At 35.8% G+C, this 27,699-nt stretch overlaps 1 protein-coding gene across 2 annotated transcripts; it reads right to left on the bottom strand.

Annotated features, from left to right (window-relative positions):
* Positions 1–26,030, bottom strand: Nus1 (NUS1 dehydrodolichyl diphosphate synthase subunit). Of its 2 annotated transcripts, XM_046426431.1 has the most exons (5): positions 25,591–26,030; positions 11,806–11,931; positions 10,713–10,862; positions 5,866–5,965; positions 1–2,756 (listed from the first exon to the last, which is right to left on the bottom strand). In XM_046426431.1, the coding sequence occupies exons 1-5, from the start codon at positions 26,003–26,005 to the stop codon at positions 2,666–2,668; spliced, it is 882 nt and encodes a 293-aa protein (XP_046282387.1). In that variant the 5' UTR covers positions 26,006–26,030; the 3' UTR covers positions 1–2,665. The 2 variants fall into 2 exon arrangements, with proteins under 2 accessions (XP_046282387.1, XP_058429235.1); XM_058573252.1 differs by lacking the exon at positions 5,866–5,965.
* Between the last annotated feature and the right edge of the window lie 1,669 nt (positions 26,031–27,699).

Here is a 27,699-nt window from a genome sequence, read left to right as displayed (position 1 = left end):
TACAGTCCATGAAAAGAGTATATTCTTTTATTGGATTTTATTCATACATGTTGTTCTCAATAATAAAATTCAATAAATTTAATTCCTTAATCATAAAAACTTGCTGTACACATTATTTACATGTTGCGCCAAAGTCTACAGCCATACAAAACATCACAAGGATTTAACTGACTCTATGCATGGTACCATCACAGGAGGGAGCTAATTAAGTAATATACATTCAAAGATTAAATTATAAGATAGTACAGTGTATTTGGCACTGCTCATTAATATGACATCTTCTCAGAGACAGGCATTCTAAAGCCTTTGTCACAATATACCAGAATTTGCTATTCACATTAAAACCAGCTTTTAAACTTTATAACAGAACCAATTAGTTTTAAGAAGCAAAGCACAACCAGAATTGGGAATGGGATTCGAACTCTCCAACTTCTTGCTATGCTACAAGCTGCCATCCATATAGTAGCTTTAATTTGGTAATTTTTTCCATTGTGGCGAGTGTTGAGAAAAACTGAAAGAAAATAACTTCAATACATATAAAGACAACATTTTTCTTTCCAGCTATCAATTCTTGTAGGGGGAGTGCAAAGGGAGCTCTGAAGATGCAGAACCTGTGATAATTTTGGCAGGAATGATAGAATGACCAATGTTATTCAAATTGTACAGATTGTACAAGAAGTCAAACTCATTTGAGAAGGTCCTGGAATGTCTATATTCAAATTCAGAACCTTTAGCAACATGTTTCAAGTATTTCTTCCTAGACTCAGGTGATGGGCTACAGATTTATTTTGATGTACAAACACTATTATGAAACAGGAGAAAAGTATAAAAACTCAATATTAACTCTTTAGGTACCTGAGCTATATCCCAATGGGTAATCTATTTGACTAATTTCATTTTAACAAACATTACAACCCTTCACTTCAACTGGGACAATTAATTTAATTCATTAAAGCTGAATATACTCCAGAATGATTATAAATAACATATCTATAGTATTTGTAAAAGACAAAAATTGTCTTAAATTAGCCAAAAACAAAAACAGAGACTCTTAATGAAACATGGATCACAGCACAGAGAAACAAATGAAAAAGTCTCCCATAAATTTTAGATATGCTGTAGTCTCACACAAAACTTTTGGCAATAAATTAAGACTTTGAAAAAGGTTGAATAAAGAACTATGAAGTGCAAAGGAATGTCAATGGACCAAAATTTAGTTTAATCATTTTTATTTCAAGTGTATTTTTAAAATCATAAATGGGGTTTTATAATCCAAAGTTGAAACATTTATTCTTCATTACTTTAGAATCTGACAAGCAATTCCAGACCATGCTTTCCAAATTCAGTCTTCTTTGCTGTTTTTCAGACTTCTGAGACCTAGTATTTACACTACTCCATTTTAAAAGTACAATTTTAGATAACTACTGTACACTTGTTGTAAGAGAGTTTTCTGAAAACAGACCATCAAATATAAAGTATGGTTTCTGTCCAAGGATCAGCAGTGAGGGGAAAATATTAAACACCTTTCAAGAAATCATTTATTCATTTAAAAAAACAGAACCAATGAGTTCTCTGTCATAAAAGAGAACATATAAAATTAATCTAAATTATTTTTGTAGACTTTGGTAATATTCTTCCCCACACACAGGTCTCAATCCTACTTAATTTTTTATGCAAAGTCACCACTGGAATTTACTGGAAAAGAAAAAAAAAATCCCAGGTGTTATTTTAAAGATGAATAGGTAACTACTAAGGAAAAGAGCTGCCCTAATAATTTCTCTCAAATGCTCATTTTAAATAAAAATAGTTACTGGAAATATTTTTTAAACCAACTTTCGATAGTATGCAGCATACTCATTACACAAAATAGGAAATCAAAACTTTTCTAGGAAATTTTCCATGTTTACTTTTAAGATTACAACTTATTCAACTTTTTTCCCTTTTGACTGCCTAATTCAACATTTAAATTTTTTAAATTCTGCATTTCAGAGTAGCAAGAGTTCTTTTCAAATGTTCTTCACAACACAGAACACAGACACCAGAGCAACATTCTCAAGTCACATTGTTTAACTACAATGAAGTAAGAAATGAAAGTGGACGGATATCTCAAGATAGATATTCTCTCTCCTCTGAAGAGGAGCAAGCTTTTAACAAGTGAGCAACACAGAACTCCACTCCCCTGCAACTCCCTCAAACTGAGAATACCTTGATTTAATAATATATTATTTTTAAAAATTAAAGTTTGGTCACTAGGAAAGACTGAAAAAAAATTATTCCCTTCTCCCCAAACAACCCAAACAGTTCTAGTCACTCTCTCCCTCTACTCCCCACAAAAACAGGGAAGTAGTAGGGGCCCAAAGCTTTATATCTGAAATCTTGGCTCCTATAACATTGCTATATGCTCAAAGTTGTAGATCTATATATTTCATTATCCAATACTTCCCCCATTTATAAGTTTAATTCCATACACACACACACACACACACACACACACACACACAGCCATACACTCACTCTCAAGTAAGACACTTTTTTGTGTTTGTTGATAAATTATGAGGAATATGAACCAGGTGTGCACAGGGTTTCATAGGTGCTTTGTAAACATCAGAGTCACTTGGGTCCTTTTCTCCAAAAGCCTGAAATCAAATTATGCAACCAGGGATCACTACTTTCCCAGACGCTGTTCACAGGCTGCATATTGACGAAGGGCAGAGAAAAAGTCCTCATAACTGATGTTTAGGTGGGAAGGCAAAGAGCTGTAAAGAAAGCACAAGAGAAAAAAAAAAGGCAATTAGATGATAAACTGTAATTTGGTGGGGGAAACAAAGGATAACAATGAAAATGAGGTTAAGGACAGAAGAAAATAAATTATAAGCAGAATATGTTAAGCCATCTCTACTAAAAGACTGCTAAACTTATTGTAAAACAGAAGAGAAAAGCAACTATATTAAGTTAGCTTCATAAGCCGTTAAAGCAAAACCTAGATTAACATAAAGCTGGAGATCTATGTGTATAAAGATCTCACTCGAATCCACTTGTAGTACTCATCACAGAGTGAAGCCAGTACTATGTGAACAGTTTATAAAGCCAGGCTTAATGTTGAGCAGAGCATCACAATGCCCCACATGATGATATATTAAAGTTATATATGGTGAGTAAACAATAAATGAATATTTAATTTAACTCTACCACTTTCAACTGTTCAAGGAGATACTTATAGTGTGAAAATGAGCATTTTAAAGACAAGAGTAAACATACAATCAGAGGGTTCCCCTTTAATTATTTTAAAATAATTTTCAACAATTAACATGAAAAAAAATCTCTATTTATACAGCTTTAAAATGAGATTTGGAAATGCCAAATGGTAGCAGAATCAAATACACAGTCAGATTCAGAATTTAATGGTTACATGTAACACATACACACAAACACACAGAGTGCACAAACTTTTCAGAGAAGAACTCCTGCCCTGACCTTGTGGTTCCTTTTAGCCATGTTTTTTCCCTCTGACGACAGAAATTCTGAACCAAGTCACCCACTTTCTTCACATTTCCAATCATTTCTTCATAACATCAAATAATATCTCTGGGTAATATCTATTATCAATCTTATATCTTCATCTTCTACTTAAATGATATCCTCAAAAGATACATTTAATGGCATTCTTGCTAAAGCTGGTTTCAACCATCCTCCTCAAACTCCCCACTTTCCAAAGTCTGCCTCAGTTTACACTTCTCATCAACACTCTTTGTCTCCTATTAACTTTTCATGAAGCACTGAGAGTCACTACCCGTCAGTGCTTCAGAAGCTGTCTATGTCCCAGTTTGCTCTATCAGGGATCGAATCTTCTACTTCTCCATCATTAAGGTATCTTCCCTGCCATCATTATGCTCAGTCTGATGGAGAATCGACAGAGAACAAGCCTCAACATAACAAGAGAGAGCCTGTGACAGATGTATGGAAATAATAGGTCCAATGGAAGAGTCTGTTATATTCAAGAATCTGTTCTCCATTATCAGATTTAAATCCCCACCTCTACCTTAAAATGTCCATTTGACAAATTTCATTTTAAGTTAAAACAGAAGTTTTAACTTTCCAAAACCACATTATAAAACTACATAGCCAAAATTCAAACCAAGATCTATCCTATCTGCTTTAAAACATTTTCTTCCCTCCAGACCACTCAACTATCACTACTGCCATTCTTAAAGTCTACCTAAAAGGCACCTGAAATGAATGACTTGGAAAATCCCTGGAGAAAACCAAATAAAACACATGTATGCTCACCCTAGGGACACCCAGTTTGGAGACCTAGGTTCTTATCCACTTTGTTACAAACTTGAAAAATGTCTCTTCCCCATTTTTTTCACCTGTAGAATGAGGAGGTAGGACTAGATGATCTACAGTCCTTACCTACTTTACCACACCACATGAACCCTGTGCCTATTTATTTGATACTTTTTTATTTCCTGCCCCCAAGCTTGCATTTCTGAGGACCTTTGGTACACTTTGGAGAGCTTCTCTGTTCTTATACTCAAAACGACTTCCTAGTTACTGATGATCCCAAATGAAAAGATGTTCATATCTTTAGTCTTGACTTCAGTCACCAAAAAAAATTTACACCTTTTACTACTAAGTGTTTCCACATAAACAGACTATGACTTCAAAATAATCCACATCTTCCTTTCAAAAAGCACTGCTCCCTTTATTTTCTGGTTTCCTCTCAATAACACTCCAATACACATCACCACTTCGGTTTTACCAAGTAGAAACCATTTCCTTTCTTATCTCACATTTACCATAATTAGAAAAGTGCTAGGTCTGTGATCACACTTGGTAAATACTTCTCTTGGCAGAATCTGATCCTTCTAAGATCAGGAATTTAAATACATTTTAATGCTACCAAGTCTCTCCTTTATTCTAAAGCTGGAGTCAGCAATAACAGCCTTGGAGCCAGCACCTGATTTTATTTATAAAAAAATATATATATAAAGATTTTTCAGAGTATAGCCATTCCCAGTTGTTCATGTATGGTCTGTGGTTGTTTAGCTGTACTAGATGAGTTAAGTCATTAGAATAGTGAAGGATAGTTGCAAGAGGCTAACTGACTTGAAAAAGCCTAAAATATTTACTATATGACCCTTTTCAGAAAAAGTTTGACAAACCATGTTCTAAATAAACAATTTCATTTTCTTCACTATATTCTTCTCTTAAATTACAGCTGTGGCCTCTTCACTTGTCCTTATATTCCATCGTTTCCCAAACCCAATTTGCTCTAATATATACCTGCCTAACAAAATCTTCTAAAACCACCATTCCCATATTAGCCACAGGTTGAACTATTTCTAAGTCTCTGTCTACAATTATACATATTCCTTATGTTGGTATTTAAAGCCTTCCAACCTTTGACACCCCTAGACTATTTAATTTAATTTCATATTACTGCCTAATACTCTGTTCTGGTGGGGCCAGTTCTATTTCTTTAAAATGTGCCCCAGATTTTCTTTTGTTTCTATTCCTATCATCTACATGTACCACTTTATTCTAAATACAAAAATTATATCCATTTTATATAACTTGGATAAGTCATGTTTTCTGTAGAATCAACAACTCAGGTCCACAGAGATATTGCTCCCTCCTGATCTCCTACTCAATGTCAATATCAAACATGTATACAACAATATTTTCTCTTAGGTCTAACTTATTTGTTTATCTGGGTATTTACTTAGCCACTGGTACTGTGAAGTACCTGAGGTAAAGAATGTAGTAACATAATTTTTTGGAAATTCCACCAGATATAGTACTGGGCTCAAGAAAACAAGTGCTGGGCTGAATCAAAACAAGTCATTACACTTAATTACTTACACAATCTCAGTCAATCTGATTTGCCAGGGAAGAAAGCCTAATGTGCTGTCCACAGGACCAAACTTCAATACTAAATCAGGATCAGGGTAACCATTTGAACCTTGGAAATAAAGATACACACATGAAATTAACATGCATTGCTTACCAAAACAATGACCAAGGATAAAATCTGCTAAATAAACTGACATATCCATTTTCTTCAGAAGCTTTACCTGTGTTTCTATCTGTATGTTTTCCCCTCACATCACTCTTGAATATAATTTAATATTTATGTTCATCCCAAATGTAGAAATTTTCTCAAAAGTCCATTTAACTGGATTTCTTGATAAGGAAAGTAACCCAATTTTCACCCTAAACCCAATAAGTACCCCACCCTCACCAACACCAACTTCCTCTATCTTTTAAGACTTACTTTAGGTATTCGCTTGGCATCCTGGGAAAGATACTCCTCTTAGGGCAATATTGATCTTGTGGCCCAACTGTTGATTTGGGCCACAAGATCAATGCCTTCAATGTTCCCTAGAGCCTAAGCAACTTCAAAGGGGAAAAAGAGACTACTCCAGCCTCAACAAATACATGAACATTCTTTATCTATATTATGAACTGGTTTTCCTATGAGACCTGTCTTTTCAGGGGGGCAGAGGTAGATAAGGAAGTTTCAACTGCTTCAAAATAAAGTTTAAAAGAGTCACTGGTATAGCAGATAAGATACTATAATCTGAGGGACCCAGGTTCTAACAGTTCCTCATACCCTCAGCTCACTTGCTTGCCACACAGTATCCTAGAGCTTGACCATTTTCAAGCAAGGAGATTGGATTAGGCAGTAATACTGAGGAATTAGGCAGATATTGAGGTATTGTTTCAATGACAAATCCCCTTTAAAGTTCATGGTGGTAGAGCAAATAGACTAAGCAGAACTCCTCGACCATCTAAAAAGCAATCCTCTTTAGTTAAAAAAAAAAAAAAAGAAAGAAAGAAAAGAAATGTCAAATAATACTCCTGAAGAGGATTCCAAATCCTCTCCATAAAAAATAAGTATTAAATTAGACAAAACCTGTCCTTCAAAAGCATTGGATACTGGCTAAAGGGGGAAAAAAAAATCATTCTTTAAAAAAAAGTGTGTGTGTGTGTGCGTGTGTGTGTGTGTGTGTATATGTGTTTCTTAAAACCAGCTAGGAAATCAGCTAGAACTCCAGGTAAGAATGGCAGAAGTCTATGGCCTTCTTACCTGGGATTGCTCCCAATCCCCCACAACTCTATACCCAATCAATTGCAGAGAACTATAACTTTTCTAGCACAGGGCTGATGGCAAAAATCAGTAGATTTGCTTCTTATAGCGAAAAAAAAGGACTCAATTCAGAACTGAAAGTTGTAGCCAGGAGGAAGAGAATGGTGATAATCCATATCTGGAGACTCAAAGGGGAAGGAATAAGGAAGTTCATATCTATTGGCCTGAGGCTGAAGACTCCTTGGCCAAAAATTTAACAGGAAGATCCTGGAAATAAGATCTCAGATAAAATCTCATACTTCTACAGCTGACCGGAAAACTATTTACACAGGAGAGAGTCAGGGAGAGAGGGCAGGGCAGGAAGTGAAAAGTAAAGGTGAAAGAGACTTAAAAATGTTCTCAATTTTTTTCCAATTCCACACAGAAATCACCTAAGCCTTACAAACTTAAGGTGTCTGAGCATCTGTATGCAAATCACTGAATGACCACTCAACTATGCAGACACAGGAAGCCAGACCAAAAAAACCACAAGCAAATTTAAAAAACACATGCACACACAAACACAAAACAACAACAGAACCAAACAAAGATGGTCGTTGTCATCTTAATGGACAATATAATCTTATATTTAGAAAATTCCAAGTCTCTACAGAAAGAACTGCTATCAAGATTAAGAAAATTTTAGCAAGACTGTCAGATATAAAATAAGTATTTTTAAAAACCTTCTATTTACAAGTATTATCAATAATCTGAAAATAAAGTTAAGAAAATAATTCCATTAACAATGGCATCAAAAGGAATAAAATACTTAGGAATAAATTTAACAAAAGAAATTGAGTGGCTGGGGTTGTTGCTCAGTGGTTGAGCCTCGCCTAGTATGTAGTGAAGCACTGGGTTCGATTCTCAGCACCACATAAAAATAAATAAATAAAAATTTAAAAATTAAAAAGAAGTTGAAATCCTAAAGCCTGAAATTATACAGTTCTGAGAGAAAAATTAGGACCCAAATAGAGAGAGAAACTATGTTTATGGATTGGAAGACTCAATATCTTTAAGACAACAATTTTCCTCAAATTGAGGGACAGATTCAACTTAACCCCAAATCCCAGCAGTCTTTTTTCTTTCTTTCTTTCTTTGAAATTGAAAAATTGACCTTAAAATTTACATTTAAATGCAAAGGACCCAAAATAGCCAAAAAACAATTAAATAACTAGGACTTTTAACCTCATACTGTTAACACAGGTTAAGACAAAATGGATTATAGACCTAAATATAATCACAAAATCTCTAAAACATCTAGAAGAAAACACAAGAAAAAAAATTGTGACTTTGGGTAAGGCAAAGATCTCTTAAATATGATACCAAATACACAATCCATAAAAAAAAAAAAACCTGGTAAACTGGAGTTTATAAAAATTAAAAACTTAAACAGTTAAGAAAATGAAAAAGTAAGCCATGGACTAGGAGAAAGTATTTGTAAGTGTACCTATCTTATCACTGATAAAAGACATGTACCCAGAATATATAGACTCTTAAAACTCAATAATAACACAAACAACCTGTTAAAAATAGGCAAAACATTGGAACAGACATTTCACCAAAGAAGATAAAGATGACAAATTAACACATGAAAAATGTTCAACATCATTAGTCATTATGAAGATGTGAATTAAAACCAGACAGAATACTATTATACACACACTAGACTGGCCAAAATACATTTAAGATGTTTTTAGCAAAGATTTGGAGAGATTAGAACCTTCTACCTTGCTGGTAGGGATGTAAAACATATAGTCTATTTGGAAAGCAGTTTGACAGTTTCCTAAAAAAATTAAACATGGCTGGGGATGTGGCTCAAGCGGTAGCGTACTCGCCTGGCATACGCAGGGCGCTGGGTTCGATCCTCAACACCACATAAAAATAAAATAAAGATATTAAAAAAAAAAGAGAGACAGAAATACCTTTTAAAAAAAAATTCACTCACCACATACAGCAATTCCACTGTTACGTATCTACTCAAGAGAGAAGAAAACATGTCCACACAAAGACATGTATGTCAATAGTCACCTGATTATTAAAAAACTGAAAATAAGCAAATATACATAAACTAATGAATGGATAAACAAATGTGGTATTATCCATAAAATAGAATACTATTCAACAATAAAAAGTAATGAGCTATTAATGCAAGCAACATGGATGAACCTCAAAAATATTAGGCCGAGTACGTAAGAGATAAAGACTATACATTATATGATAACTTTTCTATAACAGTTCTAGAAAACACAATGCTATGTCAGAAAGCAAACCAGTGGTTACCTGGTTTGGGAGGTAGAAGTAGAAACTGAATATAGTTACAAGGGAACTTTTGGGAACGACAGTATTCAGAGTATTTGTTTCTGTCATATTAATTAGGTTAAGGACAGCATACATACTCTTTTGTTATAAGTTTACAATACCTGAAGGCAACACCTGGGTTCAACACGTTAGCACTTTCCCACAGGCAACCAACCTAAAGACCATCTATTTGGCCAAGGACAACTTTAAGGATGTACTCATAAATTACTGCCTCCTTGGAAACAGTCAATATCCCAGTAATCTCTAGCCATAGTGCCTCTACAATGGTCCACTTCTCAGTGAGCCCAACTATAGTTACACAATCACAAACGAATAAAGGCAACAAGTGAAAGTCAAAGTAGGAAGTTAGAGCAAGAGAACAGAGGGGGACTGTACTCAATGATGGCCATGTCAAAGTAGAAGAAACAAAGAATGAGGAGTTACTGAGTTAGAAAATGGATACTTAGTAAGGTAAACGGACACTAAATGTGAATAAATAAAAAATAAAAGCCCTGATACCATATGGCTATAGAACCTATGAATGGACATGTACTTGTTAGAAAGATTGCCTTTCTAGTTAGAAGGATCAGGATGTTAAAGCAAAAAGTTCTTAGAGTAGCTCAATAGGGAATAAGCAAGCAAAAAAAAACCAAAGGCATTTACACATTGTGGAAAGACATAGAGTTATACTTTGGTATAATACGAAAAACATAGTGGTTTATTTGGTACAGAAAAAATACTTTAAAAAAAGTAATCATGGATGATGGTAAGATTATATTCTTGGGATTACCTTGTAAAAAGTTATTAAGTTCAAACTAAAAAAAAGCGGGTGGGGGGGGAGGTCAGGAAGCTGAGGCAGGAGGATGGCAAGTTCAGAGCCAGCCTCAGCAACCTAGCAAGGTCCTAAGCAACTTAGCAAGACACTAATCAAAATAAAAAACAAAATGGGCTAGGGATGTGGCTCAGTGGTTAAGCACTCCTAGGTTCAATCCCCCATGCCAAAAAGAAAATTAAAAGAAAGAAAGAAAAGAAAGGGGGAAAAGTAAATAGAAGTCCTATTTCTCAGAATATTCATTAGTATTAAAAAAACTCAAAAGTCCTTTTCTTTATCAAAAAGTTCTCATGTATGTGAGCTGACTACAAATTTTGTTCTTTCAAAACCATTTCACATGTCTGTCCTTTAAATTTAATAGAGTATAAAAACAAATATCAGGCTATATACTATGAAAGGAACCTAAATACTTCCTTTCATAATATACACTTGTGGTACAAAATTACTTACTAAGTAAACTGTCTAACGTATCTACATCCAAATCTGTAGATCTCTTTTGCTGCTGGGCTACTAACTGGCAAAAGTCCTGAGCAGCTCTCACAATATCTGCTTTTCCATCTTCTGGGGACAGCACCTTCACTGCCAAATGGCAATTTAAAACTGGAGGAAAAAACAAATAAGACATTTTAAAAACACACTCTTCCAGATTTATTTCAAAATCAGTTTTATGAATAGTAAGTTCAGAACAAAATAGAGTTCTTATAGTAAGAATCATTAATGCCCTAAAATTTCAATATTAAAACATACTTGGCTGTTCTCTGAAAAGATCAAGCACTCAAAATAATGTCTATGTATATATTTATTATACTGTCTTATCTTCCAAGTGCTTAGAATGACTTTGTACTGTGCATAAATTTTCTATAAAATAGGAATTTTACTCATAATCATATATAATCATATATATGTCATAGTATATGACATATATATGATTATATAATAATCATAGTAGTAATATAATCATAATATATATATTATGCATATATATATTCATATATATAATCATAGTAGTAATAACAAAATAGAAGAGTGAAAATTGTAGGAAAAAACTGTGTTTCAGTGAACTATGTGTGCATTATCAATAGCACACACCTTATCTGATTCCCTAAGAGCTGCTTTTCAACTGACAGAATTCTGTTAACTGATAACAATATAAAATCTTTTATCTATAGAAATGCAAAGTTTTTCTAGTCTGATATAGTTTCCATGGTCTTTCCTCCCACCCCAAGAAAAGCCAGTTTTCCTGTGTTTACATATTCATTTATTGATCTAAAAACACTCTTTGGATTGTCTATTGAATAATATGTCTGATTCACCAATATCTCTAGCACATGTTCACTTTTTAGTATCTATAAACTGTTTTTATCTTTTATTGAAAATCATTTTTTAAAAATACAAAGAGGGAAAGTCTCAATCTGATGATTAAAGATGCCAACAATAAAGACTAACAGAGCAAAAACCAATGAAAAATGAATGTCAGATTTTGCTTTGAAACATAAACATAAATCTTCAAGTGTTACATATTCAATTTTACACTCATGCTTACCTTGATCATCTTTATCATTACTATTTGCAAACCCCGGTGAGTATTTGGAACAATCTAGGCCCAGAAGTTCCTGCTGTTGTTTTAAAATTTCATCCATCAATCTGGAATTATTTCTTTTGAAAATACCTTAAAGAAAAAAAGAAAAAGCATGCAAATCATAACTAGGTTCATTTATCTTCTTCAGTGATTAATGGGTGATTGTCAAAAGAATACTAAATCCAGAACTGAACAAATCTGAAATAAAACAAAAAGAATTAACCCTAAATCAGAATATATAAGGAAAACATGATGAGATTTGTTAATATAAAAGTCTGGCTTCAGTCTTAAGTCAGGGAAAAAAAAAAAAAAAAGCTATGTAAACAGAACAGAAATTTAGACCTTGAAAGGAATTTTAAAAGCTCATTTATTTGAAACATTTACAGATTAAAAAAAAGCAATGTCCTTAAAAAGCTTGTCCAAGAATTTATTTATTCCTGATTTCCAACCTTCCATTATTTTCTCTGCACATTTACTATGTATATTAAATACTACTAGCTCCATTTCAATTTGATTTTTTAACCTTAAGAGGAACTTACATGAATTATGTAAAAAGTACAGAATAGACAAAAGTAATAAAATCAAAATTTAATAAACTCGAAAAAAGCACAGAAATAAACTATATAAAACAGTTTTTGTTCCTCCAACTACACACAAAAAAATTTACCATCAGGTCACTGAGGAAGACAAAGGAACAATGGACATACATTTAATGTACATGTAATATACAGCTCTACCTCAAAATATAAGTTTCTGATTATTTTTGAAGAGGCAGTTTTCTAGTTAACACTGCTTTTTTGATCTAAGTGGTCTACTTTATATACTCTCAGGCCTGATGGTAGTTAATAGTAATGGTAAGTAGTTAAAGTAGCAGTAAAGATTAGCTGGGAGACAGAAACGAGAACTGTGTGTGTGTGTGTGTGTGTGTGTGTGTGTGTGTGTGTGTGTCTGTCTCTCTCTCTCTCTCTCCCCTCTCTCTATGGGTGGAGAGACAGACAGGTAGAAGAATCTGCTGCACACTTCAAAGTGGTAGTATATGTGTGGCAGTAGTTATAAAAGCAGTCTCTTTGGGTGGAATAAGGCTTTATAAAAGAAACAAGCCTTGGGCCAGCTGAACTCAAGAAAGGTAAAGAGGAAAAAAATGGAGAGGACATTAGAAGAGGCAAATCTTTTTTTTTTATTCTTTTTTATTTATATGACAGTGGAATGTATTACAACTCTTATTACACATATAAAGCACAATTTTTCATATCTCTGGTTGTATCACAGAATATTCACACCAATTCGTGTCTTCATAACTTACTTTGGATAATAATGATCATCGCATTCCACCATCATAGAAGGGGAAAATCTTTAAGAAAAAGCACTGTTTGGAAAGTTCAAAAGACAAATGCTGCTGATGCAAAGGGTAAGAGAGAAGGGCAAGAGGATAGTTCTAATTTATACTCCATATTGCCTACCAGACAGGTAACAGATAATTTGTGAGCAATGTGGAAATGTGTAGAAATTTATACCTTTAAGGAAATTTTCCTAGCATTAATCATAGGCAGGCAGCAGACTACTACAGGTTGAGGCAATGGAAAGAAGGACTCACCACAAAGAACTGAGAGGACATAGTACATGGCTTACAGGGGAACGTACAACATTCCAAGTCTTTTATCCTAGGTTGCAGAAAATTGTAATATTTTTTAAAAATGAGCAAATTCTACAAAAAAAAAAAACTGGGTAAAAGGAAAAAAATTCAGTTTTAGATAGTAAAAAACAGAATATTTAGGTGGTGTTAACAATAAAAGTAATGAGACAGAAGTACTTTACCTGTATATACAAGAACTATACAGGTAAAGGATCCTATCTGTTTTTCTCCTGAGGCCTAACACAGTGCCTGGGGCACAGAGCAAAAACTCAACAAATAAATGTCTTCTTAAAGAAGAGAGGTCATCTTCAATCTTGGCACAATCCAACTTCAGTATCTTCAATGGCTCCTAAAGTGACTAGTGTATTAATAACAAACAGCTCAGCTCAACCACAGCATTCCAGCCTGTGTATCGACAATTGGTGGAGGCAAATAATTCATGTTTATGAAACAAACATCAAAATATTTCTTTGAGTACTGTATCCCAGCAAGCAAGAACTGCCTTATGTTTCTCAAAAAATAGATGGAGTGACTCTAACCCCTATCCTTTAACTTCCCGAATGGCATACCTGTAAAATTCTGTTTCTTCACACGCCTGCTGAAATGTCACTTCCCTTAAGAGCCCGTCCAAATACCCTATTCAGATGTGTCCCATTTTATTCCATCCTCCACATTTTATTCAAACCCCTTGAAAACAAATACTATTATTTTTAAAACAGCAATATCTTAACCAACCACACCATCAACAGGAACTAACTATATTCTTACTTGTAAACTTGTGTTCCTCTCATCTATTCCTTTAAGGGAACTTCCATTTAACAGAAGTTCAATATTTACTTTATAAATGGAATTATCAATGCATAAGATGCCATCAAAAGGGACATGCCATTGAATGGAAAAATTTTTTTTTTGTTTCCAGGAACCTCTCACAATAAAAGCAGACACTTCCTTATTGCACACAGGCAGGAACTCTGTTAAAAAGAATATAACAGACACAGTTACAAAATATTTTTTATAAAGAAGATTTTCATAAGGTTATTTTAAACAGAACTTTTGTCTTGGTGATCCAGATGAAGAGATGAAACTAAAAAGTATAGTTTCAGGCCTGAAGGTAGAGCTCAGTAGTAAAGTGCTTGCCTCCTACACTTGAGTACTGGTTTTGATCCCCAACACCACAAAATAGTTAAATAAATGTAGTTTCTGCTATGTTCTTAGATGAAATAGATTATGAGAAAGATGATTCCCAATATTTCGTAGCTTGACTCCCATCAAGAAATCTGATTACTCTATGGTAGTTATTTTACCCACAAATAATAATATCAACTTACAGTTTTCTTTAGGATTCAAAGGCAATACACACATATGCATACCTCACAAGATATACACGAACTGTAAAAAGATATAAGGGAGGCTTTGATTGAAATAAGAAATTTCTATAGCGATAACATAGTATATGTAGATTCTTTTTCTCATATAATTCATTCTGTTTGCCTTCCAGAATTTAAAGTCAAAATAATGGCATAAACGTAAACAAATTATCACAAAAGTAATTTTATACAAACAGAAGTTAAGATCATACTCATTCAAAAATAAGTGATTTAAGGAAAAAGCATTTAAACATTCTCAAGTTTTTGAGAAAACTATTATTTTACAGAATTATATAGTATTGAGTTTCAAGAATAATATTATTGTATCCTTTACAGATGAAGAATAGATGCAGAATGGTCAAGCAATTGTCCTGAAGTGTCTTAAGAATTTGTCCTGACTTAAATTACTATTCAGTTCAGTAACTATTTTTAACTCTGACAAATGAACAATACTATTAAACAATTCTACTAAATTTTAATTTCCTCTCTTTAAGAAATCAAATACTGTCAAGTAAAAATGATCCTTTTTAGAAATAATTAATATTTTTTGAAAAAAGTAGAATTACAGCTCTATTCCCCACCCCCCAACAGCTCTTTCATAAAAGGCTTTTGAGGTTTTACAGGGTAAACAAAATATGTATTTTGAATTCTTTAAGAGTGATCCGGGAATCTAAAATAAGTCTTTGCAATAATGCTGTAAGGAATTTCACATTATGTTCACATATGGCAACTATATCATCTCATATTCTGCAACTATATCTCATGAAGACTCAATTTCCAAAAAATAAACAATATAAAATATATATAGAAAAGGCACATGAAAGTCATTTTTGAAAACAAAATGCAAAAAAAATCTCCAATTTCCATAAAAGAGGGAAATATTATGCTAGGAAAGCTACACCCCATTAAGACTATAATGTTTTTGGTATTTTCTGAGAAACATTAGCTATGCGCTTTAAGAACCAAATGTAGGCTTCTAATAGTCAAAGAAACATCTGTTTTAAATTCTAGTATTAAAAACTATAAAAAGAAAGTTTAGACAATAGGAGAACTGCACAATTTCAATAGTTTGAAGTGTCCCTAACTTTCCATCATAAGACAACTATTCACTTTTTTAATATTCACTAATTCTTGTCCACATGCACAAGGTATACATGATGTACCTGGTATACATGATTATGCAACTTTGTAACCTGTTCTTTTCACTTCTATAACATATATACTTTCTTGGTGACAGACTCATGTTTATTTTTAACACTGCATTATTTAAAAAAAAAAAAAAAGGACTTTGCTGATATTGCTCAATTCTTAAAATACAGTAATCAGTACTTCAAGGGCCAGGGGTACAGCTTAGCGGTAGAATACTCCCTAGCATGTGTGAAGCACTAGCTTTGATCCCCAGCACCAAAATAAAACAGTACTTCACCAACTGATTACTATTATAGAAATAATTGAATATTCTCACAGAATTCAGAATTTATGGTATTTAAGGAAAAGAAATATACCATTATGAGCAATACATAAATACAGAGGTATATAATACGAGACAACAGATATTAAGTGGTTATAACATTAAGGCACATGTGGGCCTGGGTAATTAATTTATAAGCATTCTAAGTACAACGTGAAGCTATTGCAGTGATCTATTTAAAGTTTGAGTGATGTTATCAAAAACAGATTAACTTTGCTAGTGGATGAAGAATGGATTATACAGGGGCCAGAGTATAAATGAAGAGCAAGGGCCTACTGAAGGAATACAAGTGAAAGATGATTGCAACCTAAACTTAAGACTTAACTGCAAAGGAGAACAAAACAAGTGGTAGATTTGGCATATACTCTAGAAGGATGGCCAAGGTGGCCTATTTATTGATAGATTACAAGTAGAACATGAAGTCAGAGAACTCACACAATATGAGGCTTTTAGCCTGAGAAACTGAATGGAAGTAGTATTTTGTGGGATGAGGAAAATATGAGGGGGGAGGTCTGGGACAACATTTAAGAGTATTGTTTTAAATAGGTTAGGTAGTTGAGAAGCCTAATAAAATAAAAGTGATTTTACAAAGAAGTTGGATATAGAAATTAGGAACTGTGGAAGAAATTAGGGCTGGATATACAAAACTGCATGTCAGCACACAGATGATAATTACAATCACGAGACTGGAAAGTTTATCTGGGACAGTGGTCAGATAACTTCCTGCTATAGGAGCAGTCATACCCTTTCACTCAGGGCTGTTTTCAGGCTACACTGGCCCAGCTAAGCAGAAAAACAACAACATACATACAGCTTAAAACTCTACAAGATATTTAGAAGTGAAACAAAGGAAGAAAAGCCAGACATAAGATTCAGATAGAACAAGTAGTGAAATAGGAAGAAATCTAAGCACATGTGGTTATCTTGTCAGGAGCAAAAAATGTTTTAAAGGAGAATAAAATTAAATACGCCCGATCTACCTATTAGATTATACTCTTCTTTCAGACACCTTATTAAAATCTTTTCAAGTTTGTGTGGCACGAGTTCTTCCAACAAAGCAGCCTGAAGTGATCTGTAAAAATGGTTCCCTACTCTCATCTCAGAAAACCCTAAAAAAACATGCAAATCAAGATGTTCAAATCTTTATGTTCACTTTAAGAACACCCATGAAAATGCCCAGACCAACAAAGGTACAGGTATCTGAAAAGTCCCAAGTATCTGAAAGATGCCACTTTAAAGAAACAATGCATTCCATTCGACAATGAAGTTGGGAGTTGTGTCCAGTGGTGCTAGACACAAAGTTGGTGACCCAAAAAGAGTGTTGTATTTCTGCTGCACATGCTTAGAAATGCAGAAAGAAATGTTGAACATAATGGTTTAGATGTAGATTCTCTAGTCATTGAACAATTCCAGATGCACCTCAAGATGTGCCACCATACTTAGAGTTCATGGTCAGATTAACCCATACATGAGTTTTCCCTGCCACACTGAGATGATCCTCAATGAAAATAAACAAATTGCTCCTACACCAAAAGAGGAGGTGCACAAAAGAAAAAGATATTCCAGAAGAAACTGAGGAAACAAAAACTTATCACAAGGCACAGGAATAAATCCAACATAAGATAAAAGTTAAAAAAAAAAAAAAAAGACTCTGTTACAAGAGATAAAATGACAATTTGAAATTATTTACAGATTTCTATAGTTGGTCTGCCCTTAAACCCAAACATGTACTAGGTAATAGACATGACATTCCTTTTTTTTCAAATTAAGGGAACCAAGTAACAAGGAGTTTAAAGAAGTAGGCAGTTACAAATCTTGTCTGTACTCCTTAAATACTGACTCTTAAAATTTATGTGAAATGTAGGATCAATTCTATAAAATGAGACTCTAAAAATACACATTGAGCCAGGTGCAGTAGCAAAAGCCTGTAATCCCAGTGGCTCAGGAGGCTGAGGCAGGAGAATTGTGAGTTGAAAGCTAGACACAGAAAAAGTGAGGCGCTAAGCAACTCGGTGAGACCCCGTCTCTAAATAAAATATAAAATAGGGCTGAGGGGCTGGGGATGTGGCTCAAGCGGTAGCGCGCTTGCCTGGCATGCGTGCGGCCCGGGTTCGATCCTCAGCACCACATACAAACAAAGATGTTGTGTCCGCCGAAAACTAAAAAATAAATACTAAAAAAAAAAAAAAAAAAAAATTCTCAAAAAAAAAAAAAAAAATAGGGCTGAGGACATGGCTCATAAAAATAAAAATATACATCGAATATGTCTTAAATATGAAATCAGAATTTTTACTGTTGTTGTTCATTCCTGTTATGATTTGGATATGTGGCATCCCCCAAAAGCTCATGTGTGAGACAATGCAATAAATTTTGAGTGAAAGATTAGATTATGAAAGTTGTGACCTATGAGTTGATATGGATTAACTGGATGATAACTGTAACTTTGGGGTGTGGCTAAAGGAGGCAGGTCACTGGGGGCGTGCCTTTGGGCTATGTTTTGTCCCTAGTAAGTGGACTCTCCCTGCTTCCTTGTTACCATGTTCTGCGCTGTTCTCCTCCGTCATGCCCTTCTGCCAGGATGTTCTTTCTCACCTCAGGCCCACAGCTACAGAGTAGGCAGACCATGGAATGAACTTCTAAAACCATGAGACAAAATAAACTTTTCCTCCTCTGTGTTGTTTTTATTAGGTTTTTTGAATACAGTGACAGATCTTTTAAGAAATATCTACAAGTATTAACAAGGGCAAAGGAAGGAAGAAAAGTAAGATCACAAATACCAGGGGAAAAATTGTCCTGGCTATCAAGCATCTCACCAGCTATAGAAGTAAAGCAACACTTATATATAAACAAATACCCATTCTTCAGTCAACTGCCTTTTTTTTTTTTTAATTAGACACCTAAATAAGTGACCTAGGGGTTACCCTCATTTAACTTCTCTAACAACCCAACTGTAACACTACTACAGGGGACTCTTCAGAGAAGAAAACATATACTTATGACATAATTATTTAAAATAAAAAAAATTAATAATTTATATAACTAAAGTAGTCATAACCAAATAAATCCTAGAAGCCATTTAACTATTTTATTTCAAGAGAACTTCCAGATAACCTCACAGAACAGCAATCATACTGGAATCAATGTGCTCTAGCAAGGGAACAGATATGTATAATAGTGGCACAGCATGATGATAGAATGAGTACTGGATTTTAAGTCCAGGCACATCAGCACAGGAGATAAATAACATGAACAAGCCATGTGGATTTCTCAGCTTCTAGCTGCACATTTATTGTTGTTGTTGTTTACCAGTCATTGAACCCAGGGCCTACCACATGTAAGACATGTGCTTTAGTTAGCTACATTCCCAGCTCAGGCTGCACATTTTAAAAATGAAAAATCTTCACAGACTGTGCTTATCTGATAAATTAATAGCTCAATATAGAGCAAGAGCTCTATAAAATTAAACTGAGTTGATTTAAATAAAAGTGTGTCCTATGATTCAGGAGGAACTTATATATTGGTGTATTAAGAGAACTCTATTTTGACTTAATAATTTCTTTAATAAGTAATTTCTATCACTTGTAGATAAGTACCACTTCACCAGGGCTTTAAGATGAACCAACATAATTAGTATAAAAAATGACTATTGTGGTCAGTGTCTCTTACTGGAAATCAATACAAAAGTACAAAAGCTTTTGAGCGAGGCCTGGTAGTACATGCTTGCCATCCCAGTGGCTCGGGAGGCTGAGACAGGAGGATCTCCAGTTCAAAGCCAGCCTCAGCAACAGCAAGGTGCTAAACAATTCAGTGAGACCCTATCTCTAATAAAATACAAAATTGGGCTGGGGATGTGGCTCAATGGTTGAGTGCCCCTGCATTCAATACCCAGGCCCCCAACACACACACAAAAAAGCTTTGGAATAAAATCTGGTTCAAACTCTAGAACTGCTAATAGCTGAACATAGGTCTTGTCTTTTTAATTCTTGGGTTCTTGATTTATAAAACAGCTAAAGATTTGCTGAATTCTTATGTAGAAAGCAATGCCTTACTTTATGTCGTTTCAATTTATAATAAATAACACTAAGTCCACTCTAAACTAACCTCACTTATAAAAAAGAACATGATGCATAATCTTATATAAAACAAGTTGCAGAGTACCCTTTGATCACTGTTGATTTAATGATACAAATAACTTGATTAAAACAGAGATGTCCTGGTCCTACTATCTTCATTCAGTCTGAACAGTAAATATTTTCAATCAGTATTTCTTAGAAGCATCCCCAATTACTCATTCACAAATGTTTTGAAAAAGACTGACCTACAGCAAGGTTACTAGCATGACACCAATACAGCCAGCCAATCAACAAGTTCTAACACTTAAGATAACAAAATATAATTAGATAACTTGACGTTAGGTGTACTTGAAGTAAAACACAGGCAAGCATAACACCCCTAAGACTCAAACAGCAAAAGTCATTTAAGGCACAGTCATGCCCCACATACTGGTTTTTGAAGTCCAGTTAAAATAATTTCTTAAGTTATAATCATGTAAATAAAATACCAATCTTCTTACTAGAATTCTGAGCTCAAAAAATTCCTGATCAGATCTAAGAAAACTCCGATTTTAAGTAGATGAAAGAAATACCAGCAGAAATTACTATAATCAAGAAATATTGCATAGCACAGTATAGCAATACAGCCACATCGATGTTTACAGCAGCATAATTCACTAGCCAAATTGTGGAACCAGCCCAGATGCCCATCAATAGAAGATGAAGTATATATATACAATGAAGTTTTTGAAGCCTTAAAGAAGAATGAAATTATGGCATTTCTGGTAAATAGATGGAAATGGAGAACATCATGCTAAGTGAAATAAGCCAGACTCAGAAAATCAAGAGTTGAATGTTTTCTCTCATATGCAGAAGCTAGAGCAAAATAAGGGCAAAATGGTGGGGGATCGGATATCATGAAGATATAGGGAAAATCAGTGGAGAAAATGATCTAGGAGGAGGAAAGAGGGATGGAAAAGGTGAGGAAAAGCTAAATAAATTTAACAAAATCATACTATGTGCATATATAAACATACCACAGGAAATCCTAGCTTTATGTACATGTAAAAAGCACTGTTCAAAAACAAATAAATAAACACAATAAAGGAAGATCAGTAGAGGAAGGAGAATGGGGGAGGGAAGGGAGAGAAGGAGAGGAATGGGGACTGAAATGGAGTAAATCAAATTCCATGCATGTATGACTCTGTTGAAATGAACACAACTGCTATGTACTATTCTGATACAAAAACAAATAAAAACAACACATTCTTGCTAAAAAATGTGAAAAAAAGAAAAAGAAATAGGGCAGGTAGCCAGGCATGGAGTTGCAGGCCTGTAATCCCAGCTAGTCGGGAGATTGAAGCAGAAGGATTACAAATTTCAGTCCAGCCTGAACAACTTAGACCCTGTTTCAAAACAAAACTGGTTGGGGATGTAACTCCTTGGTAAAGCATCCCTGGGTTCAATCCCTAGTATGAAGAAAAGGAGAGAGAGATGGAAAAAAAGATTAATTACAGAGAAAATAAAAAACAAAAAGATCAGGCTGGGTGTGTAGCTCGGTGGTAGAGGGCTTGCTTAGCATGCAGAAAGTCCAGGTTTGATACCCCCAGTTCAAAAAAAAAAAAAAAAAGTAGGGGCTTTTTTATAACATCAGGCCAAGTTAAGTATCAAAATGGGAGGTTTTTGTCTAAAGATTAAAAATAACTTATAACCCACATAATTAGAATGAATACTTGTTTAAGTACAAATATTTGGATAAAGGGATATAGGACAGGAAAAAATAAAGGTGGTAAGCTTGTTTCTAAAATGGCTGCTATCAACCCTGTCAACTCCCCACCTTTCTGCTTAAGCCACTTTTCAACTGAGAACTGAAATCCTTTTCTCCATTTCCTTAACTCAAGGCAGATGCATGACTTTCATTTCCCAAGCTCAGTCATAAGAAGTCTTACAGCTTTGGTCTTGGACTCAGTCTCTGGGAACACTTGATCCAGAGGAAGTCCACTACTTTGTTAGAAGTCTGATTAGCCTGAGGCCACTATAAAATGAGGAAGCTAAAACTAGCCTTATGAAACAACCATATAAAGACAAAGCAACCTGCTCTCATCTATACCAGTCATAACAAACCATGCATCAGACATGAAAAAAAATCCTTTATGTGCCAACTTGTCTGCAGTTGTACTATGAGTGACTATAGAAAACTGACCAATTGAACTGCATCAACACATGAACTTTTTTAAAAAGTTATACTTCTGGGCAGAGTTTTACAAAGCAACAGATAATAGAACAGTTGTCCAAACTTCATCTTATAATAACTTTCACTAATTTCACTAATTACATTTACTAATCACCACATTCCATTCAATGTTATTGCTATTGGGAACGATGCCTTTGGGGAACTCCTATTTACACACACTCAAAGAACACTACACTTTCAAGCTAATCCAAATTCTACCTATTTTTGCTAGGTCCAGCTCAAATGTCATTTCCTTTTCTTTCCAGGACATATGGGGAATAATGCTGCTCCCCAAGGAATTCTCCCTTTTCTCTAAAGTCTCTTCTCAATCACTTAACATTTATATATTAGCTTGTATTAATTTTTTAGATAGCTCTCCTTGAGTGTAAACTTAAGAGCATTATTTCTTCTACTCCTTGTATTACAGTATAGTATTCAATAACATAACACTTATGAGTATGTTAATAGGATTTTTAAAAGTTAAATATTTACCAAGATATAGGTTTAACAAACATTTCATGGAAAAAACTGAATCAAGCTTAATTATCTATACTTCCCTGAAAAAGCCCAGTTTTTCTTACATATTCATGATTTGCTCCACCTCTTTTTAGATTTATACTCAAGTCACTGTGGCTTTCCCTGGCCACACTATTTAGAATGGCACCCCTTTCTACATTACTGACCTTCAACACTCCTATTTCTGTCCCACTTCTCTGCTTTATTTTTCCTCCTTGCACTTGCAATACCAAATGTTTTATATTAATTATAATGTACTAAATATTTTATACAAATTGACAAGACTCCTACTAAAATCTAAGGTTCTATGAGCCAGGAATTTTTGTCTATTTTGTTCATTTCTTCATGCCCATGCCTGGAAGAATATCTGGTACTTAGATACCCAACTGTAAACTGGTGAATGAATTAATCAAAATTGATAAATTGAAGGTCTCTTAATCAAGCAGTGAAACTGTCTTCATCTCTTTAAATAATAATAATAATAAAACCTGCTTTTAGAGTAGGACACAAAATTCTCTAATCTTTAAACCTCCATTTAGTTCTCAGCTAAAACATGGTTCAATTTGACTTCTACCTTTTCATTACCAATCATTTTGCTTTTAGCCAGTATGACACAAGATATGTATGAATCACATCAGAAATTCAATAGCAGGAACTGCCGGAACAAGGAAGTGTGGCAATATTATAACCTGAGCTAGGAGATAGTCACAAAGTCAAACAATTTAACTATACATTTTCCTCCCCTATAGGAAGATAAAGGTACTTGATTTAAAAGAATCACTTGGATATAAGTCAATCCAGCATACTGCTCAATATTTTTAATTTCCATTTCTAATTCACTTTATTTTATTAACCAGATAATATGGATTACATTGGTTTAGGCAATGATTGTATCATCTCCTGACAATCTCTATTGGTCTGTTGAGTTGTTTTGTTTTTTTTTAGCAAGTTCTATAATGTCTGTCTCTGGCTATATTAAACCTTACCCTATAGGGCAAATCATCATTGGATGATGATAGGATACTGAATCATATTCCTTGCTGACAGCAAGGAAGATGATAGGGCAGTCAGAGATTACTACTTATCCTAAAGAAACCCTGCACTTAAATCTACCTATATGATGAAGATTTTAAAGTAAAAATCAAGTTGTAGCTTCTTTAGAGCACACAGGTAATCTATGTTATTGAACAGAGAATAAAACATTCATTTTCTTTCCTCCATACCAGTACTCCAAAACCATCACCTTTATCATTAACCCATTAAGTCCCAAATTTTCAATTTTGTGAATACTTTATTTAAAATAGGTTGGAAATCATAACCTAAATCATAACCTATATCCTTTATGTATTTTTTAAATGCTCTAATCATTCTTCTGTTACTTTTCTCAAAAGAATAGACCTCTATAAACATAATCATTATTTCAAAGTGACCATAAGTGGTATACTTGTTGCTCATTTGAAGTTTTCATGCATTTTTAACATCTGGGACAATGGGACAAAATGAGTTAAAATACCAAAGCAGTCAGGATTTGATTAAAACCCAAACCTGACATTTAGAGCCCTCCTCAACCTTATAAATTAGATATTTTTCAATAGCCTGCTCAAATCCCATCTCCTCTTTATGCAACTCTCAAGTTCCTCCACTCAGAATTTCTCTCCTCTCTTCTCATAGTAGTTACTTTACTCAAAAAATGCCCCATGTCACCTACGTATGTACTTTTCTCCCCAAGCCTGAGAAGCCATGAAATTAAAGGCAAGATTCCAAGGAATGTCTGGCACAGTGTTTTGGGCTTGTTTTCACGCAATAAGTGTTGAATTTCTGTACTTATAAAAATTGCCTGTGTTGAAGTTCATTCTCTCAATCAAAACTTATGGAGGGACAATCCTATCAAGCACTGTCCTGGTCACTGAGGACCAAGAATCACACAGGATCCCAGGCTTCCAAAGACAGAAGGGAACCACTGTCCTTGGTGCCTACTCAATTTCTATCACAATTTTCATAAGACTGGGTCAACTGATATCTGGCCCCTACCACTCCCATTTCCAGCACTTACCACAAAGCCTGACTGCAATTAAGAGCAGTGCCTCGAAACTCTTTGGGAAACAAGTGAAGTGTAACCAAAGGGTAACTGGCTAAAATTCCAATTTCCCCTGTACTACCTTTGTGACCTTGGATTAATCAGTTAATGTTTTTGAACTTCAAGTCCCTCTTTTGTGAAACAAAGGTATACAAAAACCATCTATCTTACTGGGATATTGTAAATAATGACACATTTTTTTAAGTATTAAGTTACTGAATCTAATCCAGGGACTTAATAGGTGTTCAATAAAGCTCCCTTCCTCGAAAGCTCTGTCACTGTGATTTGCACAGAAGGGCCGGGAGAGCGACCGTATGCGCGTACCCTGGGCACACCTGCCAAATAGTGGGTGCTGGAGGTCAGCGATGTCTCTGGCAGCCCACCCACCACCATGCCTCACCTTGGTGGTCGTAGACGCTAATGTAGGAGATCCCCACAGCCATACACCACACCACGATGCTCGCGATGTCCGAGAAGCTGGGCTCCTGCTCCTCCGCGGTGATCACCAGGCCCATATGTACAGGTAGCTTCTCCAGGGAACGGCCGTCCGCGCGCCAGCGCAGCCGGGGGTGGGCGGCGGCCGGACCCGGCCCCCAGCGCGGGTGCCGGTGGTGACGGCGGTTCCTGCCTACTGCCGGGGGCTTATGGAGCGCAAAGCCGAGCGGCGCTAGGACCGTGGCGGAGGCGGCACGGTAGCAGCGCCTCCAGATCCAGTTCCAGGTGCCGAACCGAACGCGGAGCCAGGAGGTGAGCGTGCGGTGCAGGCAGAGCAGCGCGTGTAGCACCCGCCACACCAGCTCGTACAGCCCCGTCATACTCTTGTGGCGCTCGGGCGCCCACCCCTCCCTCCCACCCACACCCGCGGCGTGATGGCTTTTTATCCTCCCCTGCTGCCGTCGCGGGCCATCACTCCGCGTCCCCCCGCCCCCCGCGCCCGAACCCCTTTCCACTGCCAACACTTCACCTCGCCCCCGCCGCCATCTTCCTCCTCCCTTAGCGGCCCCGCCTCCGTTAGTACATGGACAATTCTGATTGGCTGGCGTGGAGCTCTGACGCGGCTTTTGGGCCCAAGGATGAGGCCTAGCCCTGCGCGGCGAGAGAGGGCGTGCGCCTGGAAACTGGGCTGGCCCCGGACCGAGTGCGCCCCCTGGTCGTGTGGAGGGCAAGGAGCGGGTGCAATCGACCATTTCTGGAGGGACCCCAGAAAAAGCACACGTGTCCTAGGTAGAATGGGCGGCTCCAGGGACCGGCGTCCTGGGAGTCTTATACTGTCGGTCTCCTTTGACGGCCAGAACAGAAACGATTTTCAAGGAGAGTAAGTGATCTAAGTGGTTAGGAAATTAAAGATACTAGAAAGAATCTAAGGGTGGAAAGCAGTCCTCAGCAAGTGTAAACACTGGGGATCAACCAAGGTCCCCCAAAGGAAACTGTCCCCAAAGACTGGGATGTATCTCTTAGAGAGGTTCTGCTACTACTGGTTGTTCAACCTCCCAGCCTAGACTCTCTCTTCTTAATGGCACTGAAGATCCTGAAACACACCCTCTCAAAACGGAATCCTTACTGGCTTGTCCATTGCTTAGTACATAAAAGAGAAACTCAGTTGCCCGGTGATCCAATCACTTCCCTCCTATACTTATTTGTCATTCAGTGATTTACTGACCCAGAGCTTGGAGTTAAGTTTAGAATGGGGAGGAAAATAGGCATGGCATCGGATCCCAGTCACCACCACGTCAAGCCTTGTCATACCTTTTATACAACCCAGTGTACAACCAGGCTGGACTTCTGCGTGGTCCTCTAAGCTATTTTGGTACTTCCCAGAATCTATTTTGTACTATTCTTCTCCTTTTTTTTCAAACTCTCCCCTTCTGGATTCCTGTTTCCCAATCAGTTATTGCCCAAATCCCAACCAATTCTCAAGTATTAGCCTACATGATACATACTCATTACACACACACACACACACACACACATACGTACATACATACACATATACACAATTGCATTTGTCATAACCTACCTTTTTCTCCTTTTCCCACTGGGAAACGTCGGTTGACTTTTGGGCTACATGCCTTAATTTTTTTGGTCATTGTCCTTTTTACATTTAGTCTAATTTGAATTTCTAAGGCTTACTTCACTTTATTTTAAAACTTGAATCTCATGTCTGTCTCAAAGTCTTCCTCCCCTTTGGCAGCTTAGCTTGAGGAAATACCTGCTGGACACCAGGCTCACCCCTCACACACTTCTGTCTGCTCTGGACAGGCTCTTCTGATCATAGACAAAAGGATGAGGGGAAAGGCCAGAACTGGGAGGAAGCTTGCAATCTTCTTCCTCACTGGTCATAACTTACTGTTTTTGCTGCCTCCGAATATTCGGCTAAGCATCAAGAAGAATGAACTGGAGGCAATCATGATAAGTGAAATAAGCCAATCCCAAAAAACTGAAGACCAGATATTCTCTCTGATATGTGGGTGCTGCTCACAATAGGGATGGGGGAGGAGTGTAGATCCAC

This window comes from Marmota monax, unplaced genomic scaffold (genome assembly GCF_021218885.2).
Source record: "Marmota monax isolate L192 unplaced genomic scaffold, Marmota_monax_Labrador192_F-V1.1 WCK01_AAM20220418_F8-fsc00174, whole genome shotgun sequence".
Lineage (NCBI taxonomy): Eukaryota > Metazoa > Chordata > Mammalia > Rodentia > Sciuridae > Marmota > Marmota monax.
Note: the sequence above shows the minus strand (reverse complement) of the source record. Positions and strands in the feature narration are given on the sequence as shown.